Raw genomic sequence first — 16084 nt, 5'->3', positions numbered from 1 at the left:
ATAATACAGATATTTTTGGCAACGTGACAAATATTAAACTCCATTTAAAATGGGCAAGGGGCGTGACAAGGGACGGGGAAGTGGACGTAATGGTGATGGTGATGGTGCACGCAGAGGCCGAGGCAAGATGAAGCTGTGCCTGCTGAGGGAGCTCAACAAGCACCCACATCATGTCGACCAAGCTTCCTGTACCACTTTCTAGGGGGTCGCGGAACACCACTATTGAAGCCAGACCAGTGTGAAAAGGTTATTGGTTGGATAGCAGATAAATAAATAATGCTTCCAGTCAGTTTGCAACCACCACCACCTTGTCTTCCACACGATCCTGTCTCAGTAGCCGTGAGTCTGGACCACATTATTATTATTATTTATTATTAGAGCGCCTTACATGTGAAAAAGGGGTATACATAGCAAAAACAATTACAATAATCTTAAACAAAAATGTGACGGTGACAGAAGGCGAGAGGACCCTGCACATGAGGGCCCACAGTCTCAAAGGGATGGGGAGAACCCAGTGTATAACGACAGGAAAAGGGAAGGGTGCCCTACAAGTGGGGAAAGGGGGAGTGGAGACCCCTAAACAGCTCAAATGACAAATCCTAACTCCCCTATGGACCCTAAATAGGTTCTGCAACTATTGTCGAGCAGGAAACCTGGCCCTAGCTGACCTTAAAGCTAGGCCCTAGGTAGGGAGGGGGAGGGGTGAGCACTAGTCAGCCCCACTGCAAACTAAAGTACACACAAGGGAAACAAACAAGGGAATACTCTTAGCTTAAAGATGACACCAGGGAAAACAAGGCAACAACCCACAAAGGAACTCCAAGAAAATTCTGTCCAACTACTAGAATTCCAAGCCTGAATAGATAAGAACAATCTATCACCAGGCACTCTCTGGAGAAACTGAGTGTATATAACGATACACGGGTGTGGTAATTAGCAGCAGAAGATGAGGATCACCACTAGGTGGTGATCCTCATATATAGGATATATAACCCCCAAGAAAGGTGAGGATCACCGATGGGTCTTAGAGAGAGAGGGATCATGAAAAGATCAGGAAGATGTTTGCAAGGCCAAACGCAGCGAACTTCTAGAGCTGGACCCCGTATGATTGTCTGTCAAACTTGACACACCTGTGACAATAAGAGGGGAGTAGAGAAGGAAATCTTATGAGGATCGGAGGTTGCGTGCAGGTAAGTACCAGGAGACTAGGTCACAGATGTATGGAGGAGAGAGGTTGTTGATGGTTTTGCATGCCAAGGTTAGGGTTTTGAACTGGAGTATCTGGGCAGTAGGGAGCCAGTGAAGGGATTGACAGAGAGGAGAGGCCGGGGAATAGCAGGGGGACAGGTGGATTAGTCGGGAAGCAGAGTTTAGGATAGATTGGATGGGTGTGAGGGTGTTAGAAGGGAGGCCACAGAGCAGGAGGTTGCAGTAGTTGAGGTGGGAGATGATGAGGGCATGCACTAGTGTTTTTGCAGTTTATGGTTTGAGGAATGTGCGGATCCGCGAGATTTTTTTTACTTGGAGTCTGCATACTCCTCACCCTGATCCTCCTTCCTCCCACATGCCAAGTGCCCGGAGATAACTCATCCCACACTTGGGCACTCCGAAGAGCTGTTCTCTTCATCTTTCCATTTATAGATTCTGGCCTCTGGCTTGGTCCGCTTCAAGCAGGGTAACAGAAGATCGCATGTAGCGATGCCCAAATATTTGAGCAGCTATGGTCATCCGAAGGTGACGGTGGGAAACTGGAATTACTGTCGCAAGAGGTGGATGATGATGTGACATAATAGACAGAAAGTCTGGAGGAGGACCAGGGTGTGGAAATGTGGTGGACGATGAAGTTGATGGGCCGAACACCAGGGTCCAGAAACAGTGTCTGTGGGTGACACCACTGCCTCTTCCCCTGTTGTACGTGCACTCCAAGCCTCTGTCCATGATGCAGGCGAAGATGCCTCCCACTCTGCACCTGTCGTTTCACACTTGCAACCATCACCGTCAGCAACCACGTCCACATCCTTGTCCCAGTGTAGAATTTAGTTGTCCCTACCCCAGTCCTTGAAATGCAAGCGCAAATACACAGCCACCAACTCACAGGCCATAACACTAAACTGCCACATTTCTCGACTGCTTGCATTAGAAATTTTGCCTTTTAGGCTTGTGGAGGCAGAAGCTTTCCACAACCTCATGGCGGCTCTCCCTCTGTACTCAGCCACCACTATTTCTCCCGGTGTGGCGTCCCCACCTTATACAAGCATGTGTCCCAGAACATTTCCCGTGCCCTCACCAACGCAGTTACTGGGAAGGACCACCTAACCACAAACACGTGGTCAAGTGCTTGTGGCCAGGGACAGTACATCTCACTGACAACACACTGGGTTAATATTGTGGAAGCCGGGACACAGTCAGACCCTGGGACGGAACACGTCCTCCCGACGCAGAGGATTGCGGGTCCTGGGTCAATCAGGGTTGCCCCCACATTCTACAGCTCCTGCACCTCCTCCTCTTCAGCCTCCATCTCTGGATTAGTACCGCGGAAATATCTGATATGTCTGCCACCCACGGTTTTGGGCATTGGCCTTGTACAGTCATGGCCAAAAGTTTTGAGAATGACACCAAAATTATATTTTCACATGATCTTCTGGCCTTTGGTTTTTATTAGTGTTTGTCTGATGTTTATATCACATACAGAAATATAATTGCAATCATATTATGAGTACCAATAGGTTATATTGACAGTTAGAATGAGTTAATGCAGCAAGTCAATATTTGCAGTGTTGCCCCTTCTTCTTCAAGACCTCTGTAATTCTCCCTGGCATGCTCTCAATCAACTTTTGGACCAAATCCTGACTGATAGCAGTCCATTCTTGCATAATCAATGCTTGCATTTTGCCAGAATTTGTTGGTTTTTGTTTGTCCACCCGTCTCTTGATGATTGACCACAAGTTCTCAATGGGATTAAGATCTGGGGAGTTTCCAGGCCATGGACCAAAAATCTCTATGTTTTGTTCCATGAGCCATTTAGTTATCACCTTTGCTTTATGGCAAGGTGCTCCATCATGCTGGAAAAAGCATTGTTGGGCGCCAAACTGCTCTTGGACGGTTGGGAGAAGTTGCTCTTGGAGGACATTCTGGTACCATTCTTTATTCATGGCTGTGTTTTTAGGCAAGACTGTGAGTGAGCCGATTCCCTTGGCTGAGAAGCAACCCCACACATGAATGGTTTCAGGATGCTTTACAGTTGGCATGAGACAAGACTGGTGGTAGCGCTCACCTCTTCTTCTCCCAATAAGCTGTTTTCCAGATGTCCCAAACAATCGAAAAGGGGATTCATCAGAGAAAATGACTTTGCCCCAGTCCTCAGCAGTCCACTCCCTGTACCTTTTGCGGAATATCAGTCGGTCCCTGATGTTTTTTCTGGAGAGAAGTGGCTTCTTTGCTGCCCTCCTTGAAACCAGCCTTTGCTCAAAGAGTCTCCGCCTCACAGTGCGTGCAGAAACAGTCACACCAGCCTGCTGCCATTCCTGAGCAAGCTCGGCACTGCTGGTAGTCCGATCCCGCAGCTGAAACAGTTTTAAGATACGGTCCTGGCGCTTGCTGGTCTTTCTTGGGCGCCCTGGAGCCTTTTTGACAACAATGGAAGCTCTCTCCTTGAAGTTCTTGATGATGCGATAGATTGTTGACTGAGGTGCAATCTTGTAGCTGCGATACTCTTCCCTGTTAGGCCATTTTTGTGCAGTGCAATGATGGCTGCACGTGTTTCTTGAGAGATAACCATGGTTAACTGAAGAGAAACAATGATACCAAGAACCAGCCTCCTTTTAAAGTGTCCAGTGATGTCATTCTTACTTAATCATGACTGATTGATCGCCAGCCCTGTCCTCATCAACACCCACACCTGTGTTAATGGATCAATCACTAAAACGATGTTAGCTGCTCCTTTTAAGGCAGGACTGCAATGATGTTGAAATGTGTTTTGGGGGTTAAAGTTCATTTTCTGGGCAAATATTGACTTTGCAAGTACAGTAATTGCTGTTAAGCTGATCACTCTTTGACATTCAGGAGTATATGCAAATTGCCATTACAAAAAATGAAGCAGTAAACTTTGGAAAAATTACTATTTGTCTCATTCTCAATACTTTTGGCCATGACTGTAGTACACTTAGTATTAGTCAGCGACCAGGTGTGAATAGGTTGAACAACACACAGTTGCCATACTTTAAATGGAGTATAATATCTGAAACGTTCCCTAAAAATTTCTGGATTAGTTCCGCAAAAATATCTGATATGTCTGACGACCACAGTTTTAGCCACTGGCCTTGTAATACACTTAGTATTGGTCAGCGACCTGGTGTGAACAGGTTCAACAACACACAGTTGCTTTAAATAGAGTATAATATTTGACATACTCCCAAAAATTTCAGGATTATTACCATAGTAATATGGGATCACGTCTGATGACCATGGTATTACGCACTGGCCTTGTAATATGCTATTCGTCAGCGACCAGGTATGAATAGGTTCAACAACACACAGCTGCCATACTTTAAATGGACTATAATATCTGACACGTTCCCTAAAAATTTTTGGATTATTACCGCAGTAATATGGGATCACGTCTGATGACCACGGTTTTAGGCATCGGCCTTGTAATATGCTATTGGTCAGCGACCAAGTGTGAATAGGTTGAACAACACACAGCTGCCAGACTTTAAATGGAGTAGAATATTTGGCACGCTCCCAAAAATGTGCAGATTATTACCGCAGTAATATGGGATCACGTGTGATGACCACGGTTTTAGGCAGTGGCCTATTAGTATGATATTGATCAGTGGAAAGTGTGAATAGGTTGAACAACACACAACTGGTAGACTACTGGAGTGTAATATTTGGCACGCTCCAAAAAATGTCATGATTATTACCGCAGTAATATGGGATCACGTCTGATGATGGACAAGTTTTGGCACAAACACCTATAAATGGCCTGCTATACAATAGGGTACTTCCAATACATAAACAAATCCGAAGAGAATGGAAGCAGACAACCCAAAATCAAAATCGCAATAATTTTTATTAAACATATATAATGAACAACTAAAATCATGATAAAATTATGCAAAATATGGGAGTGTGAGACAAAGAACCCCAGTCACCCAGAGACCAACACAGTAATAAAGCATGTAGATATACAGAACTCCTCCAAAACAGTAATGTAAACAATACATATATATATACTAATGCCACTGTTTGTCATTATTATGTATAAAATTCAGGACTCAACTTGTGATTTCTAAATTATACTGCTTTGCAGGAGTTCTGTATATCTACATGCTTTATTATTGTGTTGGTCTCTGGGTAACAGGGGTTCTTTGTCTCACGCTACCATATTTTACATAATTTTATCCTGATTTTAATTGTATTACATCTAATGTAATACATTTGAACAATTTAATTAAACTACTATATACACTATACTATGACAGCCATACATGGGTCAACTCTTGGTCAATTAGACAGTTTGTTGCACATGGGCTATTTTCGTGATCCAAAATGATTAAGAGGCATGCATTTCTTAGAAATTTGGTGCATTTTACTCCAGAGCTGTTTTGATTAAGACCAGCGTATGATGCGCCAATGAAAATAAATATTTCTGTGCATGTCCAGACTTAGATTGGGATATGCAGGCTCAGCCGTTGGAGCAATACTTCCTATTTTACTTTTCATGGTGTGTCTAACAAAATAGCTAAATCGTTATTATTTCTTATTATTATGATTTATGCTTTAGTACATGAAATGTGAACACAGAATTTCAATTAACAGCAAAGGGACTGATCAGTATGACATCCGCCTACCCAGTCATGTAGAGATAATGACCCGCCTGACATTGACATAATACAACAGCATGATTAACATGATGACCAACCATGTGACCAAAACAAATTGCTTTCTCAAATGATGTATATCAACACTGCAAAATAACACTGCAAAATAATAAAATAAATGAATTAATTAATTTCTGTTCAAATTTGTTCACCAAATTCTACTGACAAAGAATGTAAATTCAGAAGACAATAACTAACTAAAATTGAAACTTTTGTAAAACATGTGAAATGTTATCCATTACCCTTGTCCAAAACATTTTCACACAGTTAAAGAAGATAAAATCTATATAGGCTGTATCCCAAGATGAACAAGCACATTATTAATTTACCATTCGGCTTAAAGAGAATACGGAGCAGTTCTATAATGGATAGGGGTTGTACAGCATGCAGTTCTCGGGAGGGGTTATCCAATTGTCGTATAAGGGAATAGCAGTGTATATGCTCTACTGTGATATTTCTGATTATTTTACTTTGACTGTGATATAACTCTGTGCATTATGTGCAAGTTTTATCACACATTTAATACCTCTGCGTTGACATACAGTAACTGCATTAACTATCCTTGTGCTATGACATCACTATAGCTTTCAGCTATGACATCACTACACTGTGTGTACAATTGTGAGCATAATAACCGAACAACTCAAAAAGTACAAAAATACATTTCTGACATTTAAAAATATGTCAGTGACCGATATAGCCTCCTTTCTTTTATATAACAATCATCAGCCTTCCATCCATGGAGTCTGTCCCTTTCTTACAGTGTCCATTTTAGGACATGATCAGATATCAAAGTCAAACATCACAATGATGTCAGTTTGAGGCTAAATACCCTGTCTGAGAACTGATTTTGATAACTGATTTTGATATATGACTTTGACAAGTGACTTTTACAACTGTAATAATAAAAAAAGAGTCACTGTTCGCTGATGGGACTTGAACCCAAAACTCTGCGCCCAGAAGCCAGTGCACTAACCACTGAGCTATAAACTCAGTTGAAGAAATCTAGGCGTTCTATTTGGTTATGTGATTTTCAGTGCAAATCTGTCTCAAACTGATTGGGACTTCCAGAAATACCTCCTCCAAGCCAAATTCAAATGATATTTGATTTTGATATGTGAGTCTGATGTGTGACTTTCTTCAAACATCAGAATCAGAATCACTGTTTACCATGCAAATAGACAGCGTGTCTGAAACTCTTAACAACTCAGGATGACAATCAGAATATCAACTATTAAATGTAAAACATCCTTGTAGTTTGTGTGCTAACTAGGCAAAATTAAGAAGATATATATTTCTACATCTATTGGGATTTGAACCAAGACAATATCGTTTTGGAGGCTGATGCTTTACCATTCAGCCATCGGCTCAAGTATTTTTTCTTGTCTTATGAGATCAACCATGAAAATACTCAGGGTGACTAAAAGTCATTGTGATTCTGATGTTTGAAGAAAGTCACATATCATATTCACACATCAAAATCACACATCATTTGAATTTGGCTTGCTTGAAGTCTGTGCATAAATCCCAATAAGTTTCAGACAGGTTTGCACTGAAAATCACATAACCAAATAGAATGCCTAGGTTTCTTCAACTAAGCGTATAGCTTAATGGCAAGTGCACTGGCTTCTACCCATAGAGTTTTGGGTTCAAGCTCCAGCAGTGAACGGTGCCTTTTTTATTATTATTATTATCATCCTTTCAGACCAAAACTATGTGTGACACAGATGGCTTACCATTAAACTATAGGTTCATTATTTGATTATTTAGGTAGTAATATATAATAAGCAAACAATAAGTTAGGTGTCAGAGTAAGTTGTCAAACTCACATATCAAACTCATATATCAACATCAAATTCACATATCATTAAACTCACATATCTTTGACATCTGACTTTGATAAGTGACTTTTACAGCATAATTTACAAAAAAAAATTCTTCTGCTCTTACAATTTGAACCTGAGTGCACCACTCTGTGAACCTGAACCCTTACCATTCAACCATCAGGTTAAGTGATAGTGACTAGTAGCTTTTCTTTTCTTATGAGATCAACCATGAAAATACTCAGGGTGACTAAAAGTCATTGTGATTCTGATGTTTGACGAAAGTCAGATATCAAAATCATACATCATTTGAATTTGGCTTGGAGGAGGTATTTGTGAAAGTCTTAATGAGTTTCAGACAGGTTTGCACTGAAAATCACATAACCAAATAGAACGCCTAGATTTCTTCAACTGAGTTTATATCTTCTCAAGCGAGCTTATATCTCCATGGTTAGTGCACTGGCTTCTAGACATAGAGTTTTGGGTTCAAACCCCATCAGCAAACAGTGACTTTTTTTTATTATTATTACAGTTGTAAAAGTCACTTATCAAAGTCATATATCAAAATCAGTTCTCAGACAGGGTATTAATCCTCAAACTGACATCATTCTGATGTTTGACTTTGATATCTGATCATGTCCTAAAATTGTCACTATACTTTCTAAATCTGCTGACAATCAACTTTTTGGGCAGCGCCAACCACAGCCTCCCAAACACTGTTCAGAAAGATGTACAGTTTTCCTTCACTGTACATTTCCTGTTTAAGAAGGGGACACAAGTTCTCAATATGGTATAGGTCAGGTCTAGTCATGAGCGAGCACGCTCGTTACTCGAGATGTACGAGCATGTTCAGGTGTTTTCCGAGTATCTTTGGCGTGCTCGGGTGTTATGTTTGAGTCACTCCGTGTGCATGATTTGAGACTGTTTGGCAGCTTTAACACATGTGAGGAATGCCTGTTTCTTAGGCATTCCTCACATGTAGTAAAGCTGTCAAAGTCAACCTTTTATGTGTCTTCACAGCATTAATACTTATGTACCTTCACTGTGTCTGCTATTACTGCTTTATATGAATAATGCTCACTAACATTACAATATATGGACACTTTTGAAAATTTGCAGTCAGATGACATTTGCTTGATATTATTTTTGTCAGAGACTTTTCGAACCAATATAATCAATATTAACAGCAAGTTATATAAATGTTATACATAGGCAAGTGAAACATGGGAGTTATTCACTATTGATCCAGGCAGCACTGCAAAACTATGCTGTATCCAAGGTTACTGCGAATAATTAGATATAGGCAATATTAATCAATCATCTTGTATCACAGAAGTACGCCATACACAGCAATGTATTAGGCTGGCATTAACAAATCATTCAACACTTTTAAGTTATCTGAAATCATAAAGGCCTATTCATCTATAACAAGAAACATAATAGATAAATCATCTTGATAAAATGTTTTCACCAGCCTCCAGCAATCCCGGTGAAATCTGTGGCAAGTTATGGATCTGCAAGGCAGACAGTGAGATGTTTCTTCCTATTAAGTGTGCTCATGACAATAGTTTTGTCCTGGTTATCTACTGTCTACAATCATGCTGGGATTTTATTCATGATCTCAATGCCTCATACCTCCATTGCAGACTCAAGTCAGCTTGTCGCTCAGTGTAAATACCAAAGGGAATCAGCCAAATTCTTCATTCTGGGGACAAAATACAAATTTCACACATGTAAAAACAGATTGTTCACTGATCAGTACAAACATTCATTGCCACAAATCCACTTGCGTCACTCCAGGACCTGTCCATGGCCCAAATCTTTCGCCTTATAATGGACTTCATACGGTAAAATATAACCTCCCCTAACAAATAGTAAGGTTACTACTATTCTAGATCTCCAGAATCTATGGTGCTTTATTCTACCAAATCTTATAAATGTTTCCTGAAAACCCTCACCATCAAGCCATGGTACAGACCTGACTTCTAGACATGGCTACACCTTTGGATCACTGCCTCTCGAGCCTTCTCCTCTAATGCATGTACACGGTACAGTATGTCTTAGCATCTCGTACCCTCATCACAAGCAAACACATTCACACAATCATTACATGTGTCCTCTATCGGGTGTGCCGCACTACAGCCCAACATCACGCTCTTGTATTCCTGCATATATTAGAGGCCCATTCCTCCTTACCTCTCGATTTCTTTGTTTAATGGCTAGATAAATCGGTTCTATGCCATCGTCACTAAGCCCACCCATTTCCATCCAATGCTAATCCCTATTACCTCCCACCACTTTCCCTCAAATATCTATTTATACCTGAATGCATACACTACACTGAGTCACGGGTCAGAATCTAGCTATTTTCCACCATTATTAATCTGACAGCAGCAGAAAACAAGATGAATACTAAGGATTGCAAATCAAAAGAATTGCAAATAATCAAGAATAAAATGGAGATAGCCCCACATTCCTGACAGAGACCTAATATTTTCAGCCACTTCCTAAGAAGGTAAAAGAATACACCTGCGTCTTACTCACCTGCTACGATGCAGAAATGCAGAGGATGCTGAGAGCCCTTGTATTCTCAGCAGCCTCCATGAGTCCTTCTTCTCTATCTCTCCCTCCACCCGTCTCACCTCCCCCTCCCTGTAGGCTCAAGCCCTCCTCTCTGAACACATCTCTCCTCCTCTCTCCCAGTGTCTAGTGCTCTATACTGTACATTTCATCATCTTTCTCCCACCATCCTTCCAGCTCGTCCATCTTATCACTAATGTTCCTTACCAATTCTGTAATATCAAGTCTACAGCATTCTTCCTGGTAGGGTAATGAGACCCCATTTATCAATATGAAACACAACTCTAAACCGTCCCATTCCAAAGAACATATCTACATTTGTACAATATGCATATTTTACTCTTCCACCCCTAGTCCTCTGATTAAATAATATTATGTGTTTGCTTTTTAACTTGAATTTGCTTTTGCTACTGAAACAAATGAGCTCGCTACACAATTTCAAGCATTTCCTCAGGAGAGCTCCAAACCTATAACAGCTCCCTGGAGTCAACCCTAATACAAAAGAAATGATTAGGAAATCATTTTATTGTCTTCTGATATATACGGATTGTTAACTAATTCACAATTAGGGATTCATCTATATCTACATTGGTATTTATTTGATCAGGGTCAAAAGAATTTTTGACATTTCCACCGAGCCACACTGGACCGTGTAATAGCATGACATTCTGTATATGGGCTGGGTCTTTATAAGTTAGGAATAATTAGGTACATTTCTCCAGGATGTAGTTATGAATTGAAACTATTTTTATTTCAATTTATTTACATAGTTATATTGTTACATAGTTACATAGGTTGAAAAAAAGACATACTGTAACTCCATCAAACTGAACCTTTTTCCACCAGTTATACATTCTCTATTGCTAGATTATTTACAACCTACAATGCCATTTAGGTCACTCAGCAGGGCCCCGGCGGAGGGATGTAAGGGTGTAGAGGGGGCTCCATTACTCTTCAGGCAATATGAGAACATATATGCAGACAGTTAGGAGAGTGGGGGAAACTGCATGTGCTTATAATTTAAATTGAGAGAGAGGGGTATTTTATTGTAAAAGAGTGCATATTATTATGTCCCTAGAGTTTATTTTACTGCAAAGGGTTTTGTGCGTATGAATCACATACATAGGAACCACATATCAGTATAATTACATTTACCCATTAAATTATTAATATAATCGTAAAATAGCGCCACCCACCCAGATTATAATCAGAAAATAATGCTCCTCACCCCTGAAGTATAATAACAAAATAATGCCCCTCGCCCCCATAATATAATAATGAAATAATATCCCCACTCCCAGAGTATAATATTAAAAATAATGCTCCTATCCCCAGAGTATGATAATAAAATAATGCCCCTGCCCTGAAGTATAATAATAAAATAATGTCCCTAACCCCTGGAGTATAAAAATAAAATAATACCCAAATCCCTGGAGTATAATAATAAAATAATGCCAGCCAGCCCTGAACTATAATAATAAAAAATAACGCCCTACCCCTAGAGTATAATAATAAAATAAAGCCCTCCACAGCCATCATCTGCTGCAGGGCTGGTGTCACCACTCAGTGCACCCAGGCGATCACGTGATGACCGATCGATCCGGCATGGGGAGGGGGGACACCTGTCAGTTTAGGGAAGCAGAGAAGGGAGAAGCCACAGGAGGCCGGCCTCCAGGGATAATCATTCTGGTCGCATTGTCCCTGGTCGGTTATATTGAATGTATGCTTTATCTGAAGTATATTTTGTGGCAGAAATAATGTGTATTATGCTCTTCTGCAGCAGCTGAGGTGTGAATTAAGAGGTTCTGCAGCAGCTAAGATGTGTATTATGAGGTTCTGAGGCAGTTGAGGTGTATTTTGAGGTTCTGCAGCAGCTGAGGTGTATTATGAGGTTCTGCAGCAGATGGGGTATCTATTATGAGGTTCTGCAGCAGCTGAGGTATATTGTGAGGTTCTTCAGTAGCTGAGGTGTATTATGAGGTTCTGCAGCAGATGAGGTGTGTATTATGAGGTTCTGCAGCATCTGAGATGTATTATGAGGTTCTGCAGCAGCTGAGGTGTATTATGAGGTTCTGCAGCAGCTGGGGTGTCTAATATTAGGTTCTACAGCAGCTGAGGTATATAATATGAGGTTCTGCAGGAGCTGAGGTCTATAATATGAGGTTCTGCAGCAGCTGAGGTGTATTATGTACAATGCATTGAATTTTTTTCTGTGGCTTTCAAAATCCTTGACTTTTTTTCTTTTCATAATATACAAGAAAATCAGAGACAAATCTGCAACAATACCCACGTGGTTCGGCGTAGACTTCTATTACAGATTTCCCTTAAAATTATTTGCAGCATTGACAACTGGTGTAAGCCCAGAATGGTTGATAATGGAGTTAATTGAGATAAATATGGTGGCGTTCTGCCATAAACAACGCCCCCTGTCCTCGTGTATGTGTATGGTGCTGCACTTCAGCCCTGGTCAGGTCAGCGGAGCTGAGAGGCAGTGGCAGATAAAACCCGAAGAGACTTTATTATGCAGGAAAGCAGATACTTTTTTAAATTTTGTACCATCCCCTTTAACATCTGTATTTTGGCCCTTTCTAGCCCTGAGTACCTGCAGAGCAGGCGCCGGCTCCATCGTGCATTGTCTGCTGTTCTCATCTTGTATAGTAGATATGGATCCCACAAACTGGGCCATGACAGGCGCCGCTCTCAGCCAAGAGATGGCAGAATTCTCACCCATGTGTATAGGAATTTATACCACGTCTCCAGAAAAGTAGCAGCGCCTATATACAGTGGGGAAAATAAGTATTTGATACACTACCTATTTTGCAAGTTTTCCCACCTACAAAGAATGAAGAGGTCTGTAATTTTTATTGTAGGTACACTTCACCTGTGAGAGACAGAATCTAAAACAAAAAAAAACTGAAAATCACATTGTATGATTTTTACATAATTAAATTGCATTTTATTGCATGAAATAAGTATTTGATCATCTACCAACCAGGAAGAATTCTGGCTCTCACAGACCTGTTAGTTTTTCTTTAAGAATCCCTCCTACTCTGCTCTCATTACCTGTATTAATTGCACCTGTTTGAACTCGTTACCTGTATAAAAGACACCTGTCCACACACTCAATCAATCACCTTCCAACCTCTCCACCATGGCCAAGACCAAAGACACCAGGGACAAAATTATATACCTGCACAAGGCTGGGATGGGCTGCAGGGCAATAGGCAAGCAGCTTGGTGAGAAGGCAACAACCGTTGACACAATTATTAGAAAATGGAAGAAACTCAAGATGACTGCCAATCTTTCTCGGCCTGGGGCTCCATGCAAGATCTTGTCTTGTGGGGTAAGGATGATTCTGAGAAAGGTCAGGAATCAGCCCAGAACTGCATGAGAGGACCTGGTCAATGACCTGAAGAGAGCTGGGACCACAGTCTCAATCAGTACCGTTAGTAACACACGTCTTTATTGATTAAAATCCTGCAGGGCACACAAGGTCCCCCTGCTCATGCCAGCACATGTCCAGGCCTGTTTGACGTTCACCAATGACCATCTAGATCAGGGGTCTCAAACTCGGCTGGGTATATGGGCCGCACATGGAAAAAATTTGAATTTGGGGGGCCGCATTCTTTGTTCAATGTGACATTTTTAGTGATACCATTTTTTTTGTATACACCTTTTGAACATTTTTGCCGTGTTTATTTTTTTATGGCTTGGGTCGTTATGGATGTGGCGATAATAAACGTGCACTTTTTTGTGTTTACTTTAGTTTACATATAAAACAGCATTTTTAGTGCCCAATATTTTTTCATGCTTTATTTTATTTTTTATTTTTTTTACAATTTTATTTCCCCCAATTGGCCACATACAGTAATATTGTCTTAGAATTAGCATCATATAGTAATAATGGAAAACATCTTGTAGTAATGTTCCCCATCCAAGTCCCCATCTTGTACTAATGTGCCCCATCCAGGTCCCCATCCTGTGGCAACGTTCCCCATCCTGGCGCCCATCTTGTACTAATGTGCCTCATCCAGGTCCCCATCCTGTGGCAATGTTCCCCATCCAGGTCCCCATCTTGTGGCTCTGTGCCCCATCCAGGTCCCCATCTTGTGGCTCTGTGCCCCATCCAGGTCCCCATCTTGTGGCTCTGTGCCCCATCCAGGTCCCCATCCTGTGGCAACGTTCCCCATCCTGGCGCCCATATTGTACTAATGTGCCTCATCCAGGTCCCCATCCTGTGGCAATGTTCCCCATCCAGGTCCCCATCTTGTGGCTATGTGCCCCATCCAGGTCCCCATCTTGTGGCTCTGGTCCCCATCTTGTGGCTCTGTGCCCCATCCAGGTCCCCATCTTGAGGCTCTGTGCCCCATCCAGGTCCACATCTTGAGGCTCTGTGCCCCATCCAGGTCCCCGTCCTGTGGCTATGTGCCCCATCCAGGTCCCCGTCCTGTGGCTATGTGCCCCATCCAGGTCCCCGTCCTGTGGCTATGTGCCCCATCCAGATCCCCTCTTGTGGCTATGTGCCCCATCCAGGTCCCCGTCCTGTGGCTATGTGCCCCATCCAGGTCCCCGTCCTGTGGCTATGTGCCCCATCCAGGTCCCCGTCCTGTGGCTATGTGCCCCATCCAGGTCCCCGTCCTGTGGCTATGTGCCCCATCCAGGTCCCCTCTTGTGGCTATGTGCCTCATCCAGGTCCCCATCCTGTGGCTATGTGCCCCATCCAGGTCCCCTCTTGTGGCTATGTGCCCCATCCAGGTCCCCGTCCTGTGGCTATGTGCCTCATCCAGGTCCCCATCCTGTGGCTACGTGCCCCATCCAGGTCCCCTCTTGTGGCTATGTGCCCCATCCAGGTCCCCGTCTTGTGGCTATGTGCCCCATCCAGGTCCCCATCTTGTGGCTATGTGCCCCATCCAGGTCCCCATCCTGTGGCTATGTGCCCCATCCAGGTCCCCATCCTGTGGCTATGTGCCCCATCCAGGTCATCGTCCTGTGGCTATGTGCCCCATCCAGGTCCCCATCTTGTGGCTATGTGCCCCATCCAGGTCCCCATCCTGTGGCTATGTGCCCCATCCAGGTCCCCATCCTGTGGCTATGTGCCCCATCCAGGTCCCCATCCTGTGGCTATGTGCCCCATCCAGGTCCCCGTCCTGTGGCTATGTGCCCCATCCAGGTCCCCGTCCTGTGGCTATGTGCCCCATCCAGGTCCCCGTCCTGTGGCTATGTGCCCCATCCAGGTCCCCATCCTGTGGCTATGTGCCCCATCCAGGTCCCCTCTTGTGGCTATGTGCCCCATTCAGGTCCCCGTCCTGTGGCTATGTGCCCCATCCAGGTCCCCGTCTTGTGGCTATGTGCCCCATCCAGGTCCCCATCTTGTGGCTATGTGCCCCATCCAGGTCCCCGTCCTGTGGCTATGTGCCCCATCCAGGTCCCCTCTTGTGGCTATGTGCCCCCTGTGCTGTTCTTCACACACATAAAATAGAAAAAAAAAAAGATGATTCTCACCTGTCCTCCGTTCCCTCGGCGTCCTTCCTGCAGATGTGGCCCGCAGGCACCACAGAGTCAGACCCCTTGACGATCCCGACCTGGTCCAGGAGGAGCCGCCGACAGCAGCGCTGCATTGCCGCACAGAGACTGTCTCCCAGCACAGCATTTCCAATGTCAGCCGCCGGCCAATCAGAGGCCAGCAGCTGACATCTGCATATGGCAATGACGTCATACTCGCTGCGCCGACACGCAGATATCAGCTGCTGGCCTCTGATTGGCCGGCGGCTGACATTGGAAATGCAGTGCTGGGAAACA

The 16084-nt window shown here is 43.1% G+C and overlaps 1 protein-coding gene across 2 annotated transcripts in view; it reads right to left on the bottom strand.

Moving 5' to 3' along the window:
- The window catches only part of APC2 (APC regulator of WNT signaling pathway 2), a 97645-nt gene extending 87257 nt beyond the window's left edge, over window positions 1-10388 (bottom strand). Inside the window, exons 1-2 of one of the 2 annotated variants that reach the window (XM_073686260.1) lie at window positions 10250-10388; window positions 9341-9410 (exon numbers count right to left, since the gene is read on the bottom strand). In XM_073686260.1, coding sequence (XP_073542361.1) covers window positions 9341-9346 — 6 coding nt within the window. In that variant the 5' untranslated portion in view covers window positions 9347-9410; window positions 10250-10388. Of the gene's footprint in view, window positions 1-9340; window positions 9411-9901; window positions 9967-10249 lie in introns of those variants that run through there. The other variant, XM_073686261.1, reaches the window with a different exon arrangement.
- Between the last annotated feature and the right edge of the window lie 5696 nt (window positions 10389-16084).

This window comes from Phyllobates terribilis, unplaced genomic scaffold, assembly GCF_046119375.1.
Source record: "Phyllobates terribilis strain yellow unplaced genomic scaffold, ASM4611937v1 Scaffold_1__5_contigs__length_1240528914, whole genome shotgun sequence".
In the NCBI taxonomy this organism is placed as follows: Eukaryota; Metazoa; Chordata; class Amphibia; order Anura; family Dendrobatidae; genus Phyllobates; species Phyllobates terribilis.
The sequence above is the reverse complement of the archived record's forward strand: the minus strand, read 5'-3'. Positions and strand labels throughout refer to the sequence as shown.